Raw genomic sequence first — 13,869 nt, forward strand, 5'->3', positions numbered from 1 at the left:
CTGCATAAGTAAATATGATAAATTCGTTTGATGTGATAAAATATGATGTAACATGACGCTTGACTGAACTATGATGGGTTTGTCATAGATTTACCATATTTGTAAAAATATACAGTAAATACATCCAATGAAAGAAAATGAGTCCAAATCCAATGTAACAGAATGGTGAACCCAGGCAGGTCTTCCAGTTGAAACCACGGGAGTGAGGATATTAACGCGCTCTCCCTCAATTGCCTAGGTGAGTTTCGTAGGTGAAATTACTTTTTTATCCTCTTAAAAAAAAAAAAGGATATTAACGTGCTCGGATTGCACCGGATTCTTAAACTGGCCACAAGCAAAGCCCAGTTCCAAACTCGAATTGTACTCTACTGATCCGTTAGATTTCCCCACTATACCTCTCTCCTTATTCAGCAATTGTTTAGGTGAGTTGGTAAGTGAAGTTATCCTTTTGTCATCTCTAAAAAAAAAAAACCGATAGATTTCCCAACTCTAGGATAGACACGCGCGTGACGCAACGTCGCCGAACATGCGCGTGAGATTGGTAAAATCAACGCAAATGATTCTTAAAATTTTGGTCGACGTCAGCTTCATCGCCATGGACGAAATCAGACGCATTCTCCCCTTCATTCACGATCTGAGCTCCCGTTCATCGCCATGGACGGACCTAGGAAACATCAGGTCCTCTCTCTCTCTCTCTCTCACACACACACACACACACACACGGACACACGCACTTGATTTCTTCTGAAATTGTTTTGTTCGGGTTTAATTTTCGGCATCTCTCGTACTTAGGAGTACTTTATTTTGAGATCAAATTTTGTGACTTTTTTTTTTCTTCCCTGAATTGTTCTGAATCTCGATTGTGTAATTGGTTGGGGCCGGATCAGGTTTCGTTGCGGGGAGCGAGTGCGAAGGAAATCACAAGGGATGCTCTTCTGGAGAGGGTCTCCCAGGAGAGGGAGCTCCGCAATTACACGCGCCGTGCTGCGGCCGCCGCTGTCTTCATCCAGGTGCATTTCATTGTTTCCGTTTGCTATTTAGTTTTTTATTTTTTTTAAAATTATCTTCTTGTTTTACTCGTATTTAAGATTAACCTTTTAGAGTGAGCACTTCCCACGCCCTTCGCGTGTGGCTCGGCTCTGCGCTCTCCGCCAAACATGTGCTGGTATTTTGATTATGAAGTAGGCGGCGAGGGTTGAACGCATGCTAGCAAATTGTTTACTTGTAACTCGGTAATAGCAGACGTGGGACTAGATGTAGTTGTAGTGGAAAAATGAGTCTAGATTTCGTTCTAGACGAAGAGCTCTCTTGAGTCCACCAGAGAACCTTGAATCCACTAAGAATATGTTGAAGGTAAATTATTTTTGCCCTAATTCCTTCATGGAATACATCGATGTTTTATGGTATAGAAAGCGTAACATGGAATAGTTAATGAAACAAGATAAGTTCCAATGAAAGAAAATTTCAAGCATCCTAATGGTTGTTGAGCAAGAAAACTAAATCAAACCAAATAAGATGTTAGGTGTTCTATAATTCTATTCTATTAAACAACCTCAAAAAATTGCAGAGGGTGCCGTTAGTTTCAACCTGAAAAATACCAACCCCAAAAAGCATTGAATTCCAATTTGGTATTGTAATTGGACCTTAAATGGCTTATAAAACTGCACTCGAAATTGTTGTTGGTAAGTATTCTGCTCATTCTCTAGACTACCTTCATACTTTTGCAATGCCAACTAAAATGTGTACCTTGGTGTTTTACTTGGCGTGCGAAGAACATTAGATAAAACTTTATCACTTGTGCTTTATTCCTTATTAATTAATTTCGACCTAGGTCCGCTAGCTCAAATTCAGTAGCCTCTTCTTTTTTGTTTTCTTGAACTTGGACTAATATGGATTTGTCAGTGAATGTGCTTTAGGGGTACTTGTGGATTGATTGTTCATGCTTTGGTGTTTTGGCTTGTACTTTTCCCTTCAATTGCTATTTAATCTAACCAAAAAACCCAGTATTTTTCTTTATGTGGACAATAACTGCTTGAAGATATGCAGAAAGTTTGGAGGCGCTACTATTTGACGAAGATAGAAGCTGGCAAGTTTCAAGAGGAGTGGGAAATGATGGTTGACGCTCATGCTCTTTGCATAACCAAATCATGGATCTCCAGCAGCTTCTTGAGACCTTTTCTTTTCTTTGTTACATGTTTATCAACTCGATGTCAAAAAATTGAAACTAGAGAAATATGCTGTGTGCAGACTTGCTTCAGAATTTTACTGGAGAGCATGAATTCCACTGGTATACAATTGTTATTCTACCATCCCATTAATTATTGGGTATATAACGTGTGTTAGGTTGTAAATTCCATCCATACAAGTAGTTGTATTGCAAAGTTCTGTCATTTATATGGTTAGAGCATCTCCAACTATCCTTCAAATCTTCAAAATGAAGACCATTTTGGTTCTTCATGCATGAATACCCCTTCAATTTATAGAGACACTGCTTAGACACATAGTATGCTTAACTTCTATTGTAATTATCCAATTTTTTTGATATTAGTACCTATGAGAGGGTATCCATCAGAACTTTAAAATGATAGACATAGTTTATTGATGTTTGAAAAATTGGTAATTTACATTTGGAAGGGAAAGTGAGAGATGGTTGAGTTGTGGATTGAAATGAGTGAGCTATTGGAAAGAGGAAGGTAGGTATCAATTATTGCAGCTGAATAGAATGTAGTATTCTCCAAAAGCCAAATTAGTTTTTTAGCAAACAGTAAAACTCTGGTTTTTCAAAATGAAGAATTGGGTTGGAGATGTCTAATGGTATTAAGTACTGTGAACTTAGGGATGATGCTTTAAACTATGTTGTCATTCTCGGTCCGTTTTCTGTTTTCTAATTTTGGCAGATGCTTTAACTGCTGATGTACTGATCTTTTGGTTCTTCTTCAATTTTAGATCCAGAGAAAAGTTTTTGCTCTCTGGCAATAGGTACACAAGATGAGAGACGCATATGGATGTATCAAACACGGAAGCTAATTTCTATATGCTTATTTATTCTTGGAGAGTGTGATAATTCCCATCAAGATATTGTCGCTCTTACGTCTCAGGCAATGCGCTTGGCTGTTGTCTTGACTGATGTCAAGGGTTGGAAATGCATTGCGGATGATAATCTTCATGATGCAGATATAGCCATGAAGGATTTGATTGAGTTTATGGGAAGCAAAAAAAGTGGACTGTACAATCATGTCAGAAGATACATTGAAAAATTGGATGCCCCTATTTCTTTGCAAATTCAATGTTCTAGCGCGACAGAAGATCGATTCTTGATTACGGCTAGTGCTCTGACTTTGGCTTTACGGCCTCTTCATAATGCAAATACAAGTGACCTTGGCAACTTGGATGGGCATAATGCTGCTGAGCTGTACTGTGTGTTCGTACTCACAATCCCTTGGCTTGCTCAACGGCTACCAGGCCCACTCTTACCTGCTCTCCAGCACAAGTCTATTTTATCACTTTGCTTCAGGACGCTAATGGTATAGTTCACTGGCTGAGAACAAAGTTTCTTGTACTCCCTTTGTCCCCATATTGGGTCCTGTACAGGGAACTCAACTTTTCAAGAGGACATGCAATTAATGCATGTCTTCTTAGAAACTTTGATGCCATTTTCTCTATACTACCCCTTGTTCTCTACTTTCAAAACTACACTTTTTAATCATTTATGAGTGTTGATTTGTGGAAATGTACACACTTTATTCTTTGACTTTTCAAAGAGGACAAATATATTGGGACATCCCAAAATAAATAGTGGACAATATGGGACGGAGGGAGTAGTATTGAGGCTCGTGCTCACACAAGTCTTCGATTTTAGATGGAAAACTGTGCATCCTGTAATCTACAGAAAACATCTGATAGTTCTAATGTTTAGGTGTGTTGCTATGATAAAACGCATCCATACAACTAAGAGTTGGACTGCAGAGAAAACCTAGATACTAATGTATCCTCAACCGGTGAGCTAACTACATTTACATGGTATAAAATAGAGAGCTTTGGTACCTAATATTTACACATGTATCTTAACATATGGAAAAGCTTTATTAGGTTTTGTAAACTATGACCACCTATTTAGTGTTGTTTTGGGTCTTTTTTTTGCTATGGCTACAGCTCAGGGACCATTGGGGTTGCTGGCTTGCCTCTCAGGGTAGCCCCATTTTGGCCAACATTAGATACGGAGAGAGTCATTGACCAAGGCATGTGCTTTCTGGGAAGAAATGTCACCCCTACCACGGTGGTCACTCATTGATTGATACAGCTCCCAAGGTATCATACCTACCTCTCAGCACCACTGATAGAGACTGAAGTCTTATCCTAGGATGTAGGAGGAGTCGAGATCCCTCCATCTTGTTGAACCAAAAGAGATTAGGTCATATGTCTATATGATAGCTGGCCTCCATGGTTCAATCACCCTTTATAGGCGGGTTCCTCCGTGCAGTTTTTAAAATGGTTAAGCTCTAGAAAACCACTCCTTCCTTCCTAGCACAAGTGAAGCTCACTCCATTGCCATCCTCTATCTCACCAAGGTTGCCTGTGCAGTGCACTCTCCCCCACTATATCAGGTGTATTTATGGCCCTTGAAAAACTGTCAGAACCCACCATCACGTCTTCTACCCTCGTACACATTATGGTGGCATTGTAAATAACGTCAACATCTTGATGGACAAATGCTGAACTTTTTAAATGTCTGGTGATTCTATTGGCATTCGATATAATCAAGATTGAATTTAAAGCATTACCGAATAGAAATGAAACCAGTATATGTCTCTATGTTTATTTGGTCAAATATGCTCCTATGGATAGCCTTCTGCAGTAGCTTCTTCTTTGTTTAGTTTCTTATCTTGTAGTAATGATTGAAACATACGGGAGCTGATCAAACTATGGCAGGTGATGGCAGATCCTGAAAGAGAAATTTTTTAAGGAGATTTCAGAGGTGGATCAGGCAAAATTCGTTTCTTATTTCAACGCGATGCCCCGAGTTGGTTGGCTTCTTGCAAATATTCTTTGCCTTGCGACAGTGAGTGACAATTTTGGGATTCCTGGAAACTTCACTCAAGGCCTAGACCGTAGGTCCTATGTCCATGTTATCAGAATCCTTTCAGAGAACTTACTAACTTGGTTGGATGATTCTGGATGGGTGAAAAAGGAGAATGAACAATTCCAGGTCCATTTTGAAACTTTTGGGGAGTCTGTTGATAAGTTAAAGATGTCATACATTGACTTCTATAAGCCTGTTTATCAGCAATGGCATCTTGTGAAACTATTAGCCTTGGCGAAAGGAAGTTTTGGGTGTGCAGGTGAAAATCCACTGCCAAACAATCTGGATTCTTTGGGGTCTTTGGGGATGTGTGATCTGCTTGATGTTGCATATTACTATTCTCACATGATAAGAATATTTTCGCTGCTGAATCCTGTGGTTGGGTGTTTACCTGTTCTCAATGTACTGTCTTTTACTCCTGGATTTCTTGCCAATCTATGGGCAGCACTGGAAAGATTGATGTTTCCAGGAAAGAATCATCTTAATGAAGATAACTATCTTTCTCGAAATACTAACTATGGATCCAAGAATGATGGGGTTAGTGACAGAAAGCAAAAAAGGGTGGCAAAGGATGGGGCCAATAAATGGTCAACTGTATTACACAAAATCACTGGAAAGGCAGATGTTGATAATAAAGGTTCGATGCAGAGTCAACCTAAGCATAAACAGATTGATGAAGATTCTAATGATGTGTGGGACATAGAGCCTCTGAGGAATGGTCCCGACCGTATATCGAAAGATACTTCTTGTCTACTTCATCTATTTTGTGCTTCCTATTCACACCTGCTGCTAGTTCTTGACGACATAGAGTTCTATGAAAAACAGGTATCCTGGCATAGACTTCTATAGAGCCTATGTCTCTTGTTCTCATGTTCACTTGGCTGTTTCTGAAACGTAGAGAAACTTTTTCGTAGTGACTTATTTGTGTCTTCAATGAACTTTTTTTTAGTTTTTGGTCAATAAAATTTATAATACGGTTTCTCGAGAGAGAAATCATAAAAGTAAAAAACACTATCCCCCTTTGAAAAGCAGAAAATTGGATTATTTTTGGCTTATTTTCGTCCTTATTGAACAATTTTATCTTTTGGTAAAAAAAAATTATTTCTTTTCAGATTCCCCCCGCTAGGATGTATCAGAATATGAAAAAATTTTGACCCAAAAGAAACAAAAGTTTAGACAAGAAAAAAATAAGAAGAAAAAGAAACCCAAGAGCCAAAACTTAGTCCAAATGTGTGACTTGAGCATTTTGTGGAATGAACTAGGTTCCTTTCACATTGGAGCAGCAACGAAGGATTGCATCGATGCTTAATACTTTAGTGTATAATGCCTTGTGCCTAAGTATCAGCCAGCAGAAAAGACCTCTTATGGAGGCTGCAATTCGATGCCTTCATCTGTTGTACGAAAGGGATTGCAGGCACCAGTTTTGCCCCCCTGCTTTATGGCTGTCACCTGCTAGAAAGAGTCGTCCGCCAATTGCACTAGCCGCTAGAACTCATGAAGTCTTATCAGCTACTCCGAAATTGGATGATGGTTTGACCCTTCCAAGCATGGGATCTGTCATCACTGCTACACCACATGTTTTCCCATTTGAAGAAAGGTAAGTAAAACTTACTTCGCAGAGTTCTCTTCCCATTTGATAGCCTTATGTACTCGAGCTGTTTTGCTCACCTTTTACATTTGGAATCTCTTGCCATCACAATAATAATTGCTAGAAATTTCAGCTCAACTTTTTTTGATGTAACCTGGAAGTTCAAGCAAAATAGTCTAACTGCATTTTGTATGTACCATCAAAACATTCTTGCGTTAAATAGAATATTGAAGGATAGAGAGAAGAGGAAAGGGGAGATCACATAGAGTCTATTAGGAGCCTTTAAACCACAGAACAGAGGAAAAGAGCAGAATCCTAGAACAGGGGAAAAGGATACATCATACATGGCTGCAATCATCACACAAACCAGAAAGCTCTACATATTTTGCCTCCTCTCAATTGAGGAAAACAAGTCGTATATGTAGACAGATAGGCCCTTGAAACCCTAAAAAAAATATGGAAAACTTAACCCTATATTAACATGCATTAACAAGATCATCTGCTATCCATTTTTCTTCAAACCATGACGCATCACTTTTTCTCCAGAAGCATTATTAGACACTAATAATGTTGTACCATCTTGTTTCCATCATAAGGACCCTTTTTTTGAATAAAGACCCACTAAGCCTCTACAGAAACAAAAGTTTCATGTCCTACATGTTTTGAAAGTTGGGGTGTCTGTACATGCGTTTTTGTCCATGTCTGTGCTACTTAGGTTCATAATGTTTTTTGTCTGAGTAATTTCTTCCTCAAAGTTGGTGAAAACATATTTCCCCTACATGTGAAACCTGCGAAGTTATGAATATTTTTTTGTATTAATCATCACGTTTGCCCCTGGCAGGGTTCAAATGTTCAGAGAATTTATCAGCATGGACAAAGCATCTCGAAGAATGGCTGGTGAAGTCCTTGGACCTGGTTCACGATCAGTCGAGATAGTAATCCGCCGTGGTCATGTCGTTGATGATGGGTTCCTACAATTAAATTCCCTTGGGGCCAAGTTGAAATCTAGCATCCATGTCTCGTTTGTTAGTGAATCTGGCCTGCCAGAGGCTGGCCTAGATTATGGTGGTTTATCAAAGGAGTTTCTGACTGATATATCAAAAGCCGCCTTTGCACCTGAGTATGTTTAACATGCACGGTACTATTTTCTCCATTAACATGCACGGTACTTAATCTACTGACAACCTTTTTCTTTCTGTTTCCGGTCAAAGGTATGGGCTATTCTCTCAGACCTCAACTTCAGACAGACTCCTTATTCCTAACACGGCTGCAAGGTTTATAGACAATGGTATCCAGAGGATTGAGTTTCTTGGAAGAGTTGTTGGCAAAGCACTGTATGAAGGAATATTGCTAGATTATTCGTTTTCACTTGTTTTTGTCCAAAAGCTGTTAGGCCGCTATAGCTTTCTCGATGAACTGTCTACACTTGATCCTGAGCTCTACAGGAGTCTCATGTATGTTAAGGTAAACTTCTTGTTGAATCCTTGTGATGTATTGAGGCGCTTCACGTTGGGAGTGCAACAATGCTCTTATCATGTAGACCCAAATGCTGGCTTAGTTGTGGGGGAAGTTCCACAACTGGCTAAGAAAACAACCAGGCAATAGTTAAGAGTTTAAGTAAATTCATTATGGTTCTAATTATCTGCAGAGTCGGTGATCTGTTAAGTAATAGTCACTGATACAAAACATGGAAATATGAGTAACTAGTAGTAGTAACTACTACGAGTACATTTTTAGCAACCAACTTGAATCGCGTAAATAGGATATTAGCATTGTTTATGTGTGCGAGTAATATCTGGCAACACATGCTAGATACGATATATTTCTACAAAACTTGATAGATTCCACTCGTAGCTTACTTATCTGATATTAGATCTTTTATTCAAGTCTTTGGCTAGTGTAGGTTTACTAGCCAAGAGCGAAGGCATGAGCAGTGTATAAACCTTCAGTCTAATGTTAGTCAAAAAGTTTGATTTAAGCTTTCTTGTGCAACTTTCGGATTACAATGCTGTACAGTTTTGAGCCCTCGATGGGCACCCATTTAAGGAATGTGATGAACTTCATAAGCAGTTTATTTTCGTAATTCAAGAAAGTATTCTGAAAAGGTGTACATTACACTTTCTTTACCGATAAATTTCCTTGACAAATGTAGCACATCTATTCAAATCGTCGCATTCTACTGTTCGTCGTGATCAGACCAATTTTCTGGTGAGGAAGTACTAAGATGGTTCTATTAGATTTTGTTCTGCCTCAAGTTACAAAAGGTCTAGCCAAATTTTTGGGAATCCCTCTATGATACTTTAAATTTCCAAATGTTGCAGTAGGGGGAATATACATATGTACGTATCTATGTATATTCAAATATTACACTTTAATTTCACATGCTTTTGTCTTTACAGCACTATGATGGTGACGTCAAGGAACTCTGTCTGGATTTCACTGTCACAGAAGAATCAATTGGGAAAAGACATATTATTGAACTTAAACCAGGTGGCAAAGATGTGTGTGTGACAAATGAGAACAAGTTGCAGTATGTTCATGCAATGGCAGACTATAAACTTAATCGACAGGTACGTGATCGCTTATGCTGTGAAACTGTGTGCCTTATTTGCTTCTATTGGTCAATTTATCGGGATTTCAGTTGTGAATTGCAGATATTACCATTGTCAAATGCATTCTATAGAGGGCTGACAGATCTAATAGCCCCATCTTGGTTGAAGTTATTTAATGCGAGTGAATTTAATCAGGTATTTCCCTGTTATGTGCATTGCATTATCGCCATTAGAGTCTCCGGGGATACATTTCTGTGGCTTGTGCTCAGATAAGATTCACGTCATGGTTGAAGACAATGAATTGTATTCTAATTATCTGTTATTACTTTCTTCCTTTTTCTCCCTCGCACAATATAGCGTTTGTAACTTGACATGTGTGATTCTTCGAGTGACATGGTTGTACAGTATGTGAGAAATACATCTGCATGCGATGCGTTCACTTTGTTGATTAGCTGCTGATCCATAATCATGATGTGTAGTTGCTTTCAGGTGGAAAACATGATATTGATGTCGACGATTTAAGAAGTAACACAAAATACACTGGTGGTTATACTGAAGGTAGTCGGACCGTTAAAATCTTTTGGGAGGTATGAGCTGCAAAATAGCTGTTGGATTACCTCGTAAATATGTTTAGTTGTTAACATTCTTGTTCTTTGTGGAGGCCGCGTGCAGATTCAGCTTTCATGCTGATGACAAAATCGTTCAGTTCAGTTGTTTTTGCTTTTCCAATTGTCTGTGACTATTTCCCATGTGTCCTAGTTAACTTTCTCGTTCCCAAGTATTTTACATTAGCCTTTGTTTGCATGAGTAGTCCAATTTGGGAATTCCGTAAGGCCAAAAGCCAAATACCTATTCATGTGATATTTTTCTCTTAGAAAGTCTGTTTTACTTCAGCTTTCAGTTCAGAGCACTATTTTAAGATAGATTCCAAACCACCAACTAGTGGTCAGACTCATTTCCACTTCAATCCCCTAATGTTTCAAAAAAATGCCATTGCAACTCCTATATTGTGGACAACGTCTTCTTTTTTTGATTTGATTGTGGACCAGTTGAGATCATCTTCATTGACATTAATGTTCTTTTTTTGCGACACTCTTTTTCAAGTTTGGAAACCCTAAACCCTCTTAGTGGGGCCCATGCTGGGGTTTGTCGGTAGCGTTTAGCCTTCTTAGTGTGATTATCCTATAAGCAGGGCAGGGAGAGAGTTTATTTGACACCAATTTCATCTGAGCATGTGATATGCTAACATGGAATGCTTACTTACCCTGGTCTCCCACTGTTTTTGTGTCAGTGTTTGCATGAATTACACTAGTATATAAATGTATGCCAGACTTGCCAGTTATCATACAAGCTTCTTTTGGAGAAACTTCGTTTGTATTGAGTTTATGTTACTTTATGTCCCAGGTAATCTCAGGGTTTGAACCAAACGAGCGATGTATGCTTCTTAAGTTTGTAACAAGTTGTTCTCGAGCTCCTTTACTTGGATTCAAGTACTTGCAGCCAACCTTTACCATTCATAAGGTATCCTTATAATTTTAAATTACACTTGGACGAAAAGGATTAATTACTTATTAAGAATTGAAAAACTTCTTTCTCAACCAAACAGACTAGTGTTGGGTTCTTTATTTCTGAATGGTTGGCTTCAAAACATTTAATTAGTCGGCTTTTAAACATTTTTGTTGGTTCAAGCACAAGGGCCTACTTCAGATTTATGAGTTGGCCAGCTGCATTTCTCTTTGCCTTTTCTCTTTATTTTTTCTTGTTCCTTCTCCAACCACGCCTTCTCCTTCAAAAGGGGGGAAGAGAGGAAAGGGCAAAAGAAGGAAATATTATGCTGAATTGGGTACTTAAATCGGTATCAGGTTGCATGCGATATGCCGCTCTGGGCAACGTTTGGCGGACAGGATGTGGATCGGCTTCCATCAGCTTCGACATGCTACAATACTCTCAAGGTATTTCAATACGGACAAGTCTTCTTCTCTCATCTATCTAACTTGCTTAGATTGCAACCCAGAATGAGTTTTTGGCTGAACAATAATCTCATTCATCTAATTTACTTGTCATAAGTTGCTTGTTGAATTGCTTTAAACTTTTTTATGGTTACAGCTTCCAACATATAGACGGTCAAGCACTATGAGGGCCAAGCTTCTGTATGCTATCAATTCTAATGCAGGATTTGAACTTTCATAGCATGTACACTTCGTGAGGTAAACCTTGTTTGCCTGTTACCTCTTTCCAAGCTTAACCCTGGTGTTTTATCAGAATATGCGACTGATGGAAAGCATGCTTGTTAGATTTGGCTTCTCTAAGGTTTTGAAGTGAATCAACCTCTTTCAATGAATTAGGTTAATATGGTTTTTAAGTATTTTTTTGCCTTTCTTTTCTAATTTTTTTTCCCCTTAAGAAAGTATGCTTAGGCATTTTTGCATTCAGTAGCATGTTAGTACCATTTTTCTCGCTAAATGATGTTTGCGAGAGCATGAAATAACCATCGTACAGGCTTACAGGCATATTATTTCTTTGTTCTATTTTTGAGGAGGTGAATAAGAGAAACACTCCTAACCCTCTTCTCATACCACCCTAAGCTCTATAAAGATAATAGCATGGGAATCGAACTCTAAGACAGCTAAAGCAACTCAAAGTTCTATATTTCTTGTCTAAACTGTGCCTCTCTATGAGTAGGTATCTAGTGTATTCCCCAATAGACAAGGGAGAATTGATGGTCAAGAAGATCCTGAGCTAAGACAGTGTTAGGTGCTTAAAAGAAGCATGGCACAAATCAATTCTGTGTTCTTTTCGCCCATTTTGAAAAACCAAAAGCGGAGTGTTTTGCTATTGCGCTAGTACCATAGACATGTCCGTATATCTGGGGAGGGTCCAAAGATGTGCACAAAACGGAAAGTTTGAATTTTTCGAAATTCTCTCAGACAGTTTTTTAAGTCTGTACCTAACGATGCAAACCATTTGATAAGAATTGATTTTCTCAAATTTTCTTGTATAACTTGTTCCTTCGACAGGGCTCTAATTCATGAAGGCACTCCAGACTTGATTCTTGAATGTCTTGATAGTGTAAATAAGTAAGAAACTACTGCCTGTTCTTAAAGATTTTTACTAGCTTAGGTTGTATGATCATGAAATCAGAACGAAAAAGTTTTAGAAACCACATCCAGATATGTTAATTATGTTCATTAACTTAATGCATGTTTAAGTAAATTGAGCTTGATTATTGAGTTGCCAAAATAGATTTTTTTTTTTGAAGGGAATTGCCAAAATAGATATAAAAAAAATTAATTAATTGCGTATTCCATGTTCTCCTTGTTTGGATGAAAATGTTATGGGTTCTTAACAAGTCGGTTTTCTTGTATTTGTTAATTCTTTACTTTGGCTATATATCCATGAAAAGAACAAAAAAACGCAATGTGTATCCTTGTAAGCATTTTCCTACAGACCTGGCGTTCCTACCGGAAGCCTCGATTCAAAGAACCCTAGAACATAGTTGTCAAGGAAATTTACATCATTTTACCTTGTTACCTCCACCGTCATTTTACCTTGTTACCCCCACCGTCTACACAAGTTTGAATTAGTAACTTCACGGACATTAAAAGTATTCTGTTTGGGGAAAAGATTTGTAAATCAGTTATGAATTAAACATATATAAAGCTCAAGGGTGTTAAAAGCCATGAACACTCCCATAGCCAGCACAGTATAAATAAAGTAAACTCATTACATCTGTGGAAGGTTTCACTGCATCAATGAGTTTAAGCTCATTAATTACCAATACCCAACATCCCACCAAAACAGAACTAGAATAAACCAAGAGAGAGACTGTGATTGTGATTGCTTATGCATGTGTTTCTTACTTTTTTTCAGTAGGCCTTGTAACCAGGGCAGGAGAGGCTGGTAGATATCGAATACCACAAGTTTGAGACCAAGGAGCTTGTTCTTCGAGTACTGAGATGTTCCATTTATCTTATCTTTGAAGGAAACTGCATCTTGGTTCAGCCTCGCGACACACCGGAGACTCCATGCCCCAAATAGTGCAATGGAACACCCATTGGGTTGTAGGTTGTCGCTCGTATCTTCCTTATCCCCAGCCCATACAGATGTGTAATTTAAAATCTGTAAGTCTCCGGAGTTTGTATATAGTCAAGCTTTGTGTATTACCGTCCTTAAAGAAAACAAAAGAGCGTAAATACGAGTCTATGTTGGACTTTTGAAGTACAGTATATGTTACTGCTCAAGTGGTTTGTAACGACAACATTGATATGATTTAAATACCAAATTTACCGAGCAGCCAGCAGCTGTATGGTACAGTGAAGTTTATATTTGGTCTATTGTTTGATGCAATCCATCTACTCCGGTGCCATGATCACTATGAATATATGCATTTACAATGTTTTTGACTGCCATATACATGCATATCAGGCGGCATTGACTAGGTGAGTTATACTGTTTCTCATCTACCTAAAAAACTTGGGTCTAACATTGTCTTAGCGCAAAATTCGTTACGTCTTTCATAGGGAGCACTGCGCAGGCAACGGCGCCTGCTACTCAAGAAATACATACATACCAAATATGTAAAGGGCAATGCACTTTTCTAGCATTGATGTGGGGACATTTTCTTCATTCAATAATGCTACTATCATGAA

The 13,869-nt window shown here is 38.4% G+C and overlaps 1 protein-coding gene across 3 annotated transcripts; it reads left to right on the forward strand.

Annotated features, from left to right (window-relative positions):
- Nucleotides 1–540: 540 nt before the first annotated feature.
- LOC131318423 (E3 ubiquitin-protein ligase UPL7) lies at nucleotides 541–13,567 on the forward strand. 3 transcript variants are annotated; one of them, XM_058348159.1, is made up of 15 exons: nucleotides 541–678; nucleotides 888–1,010; nucleotides 2,047–2,287; nucleotides 2,947–3,524; nucleotides 4,940–5,905; nucleotides 6,343–6,677; nucleotides 7,510–7,788; nucleotides 7,880–8,132; nucleotides 9,068–9,238; nucleotides 9,323–9,415; nucleotides 9,700–9,807; nucleotides 10,625–10,741; nucleotides 11,083–11,172; nucleotides 11,327–11,427; nucleotides 13,091–13,567. In XM_058348159.1, the coding sequence occupies exons 1-14, from the start codon at nucleotides 655–657 to the stop codon at nucleotides 11,408–11,410; spliced, it is 3,462 nt and encodes a 1,153-aa protein (XP_058204142.1). In that variant the 5' UTR covers nucleotides 541–654; the 3' UTR covers nucleotides 11,411–11,427; nucleotides 13,091–13,567. The 3 variants fall into 3 exon arrangements, 1 of the variants encoding a protein (XP_058204142.1); XR_009197695.1 differs by lacking the exons at nucleotides 11,083–11,172; nucleotides 11,327–11,427; nucleotides 13,091–13,567 and having other exon boundaries at nucleotides 9,710–9,807; XR_009197696.1 differs by lacking the exons at nucleotides 10,625–10,741; nucleotides 11,083–11,172; nucleotides 11,327–11,427; nucleotides 13,091–13,567 and having other exon boundaries at nucleotides 9,310–9,415; nucleotides 9,700–9,714.
- Nucleotides 13,568–13,869: the final 302 nt, after the last annotated feature.

This window comes from Rhododendron vialii, chromosome 3a (genome assembly GCF_030253575.1).
Source record: "Rhododendron vialii isolate Sample 1 chromosome 3a, ASM3025357v1".
Lineage (NCBI taxonomy): Eukaryota > Viridiplantae > Streptophyta > Magnoliopsida > Ericales > Ericaceae > Rhododendron > Rhododendron vialii.

Coding starts and splice junctions, on each gene's coding strand:
- LOC131318423 (XM_058348159.1), top strand. CDS start 655: ATGGACGGACCTAGGAAACATCAG. Junction 2,288..2,946: donor GGAGAGCATGAATTCCACTG/GTATACAATTGT, acceptor CTTCAATTTTAG/ATCCAGAGAAAAGTTTTTGC. Junction 5,906..6,342: donor TAGAGTTCTATGAAAAACAG/GTATCCTGGCAT, acceptor GGAATGAACTAG/GTTCCTTTCACATTGGAGCA.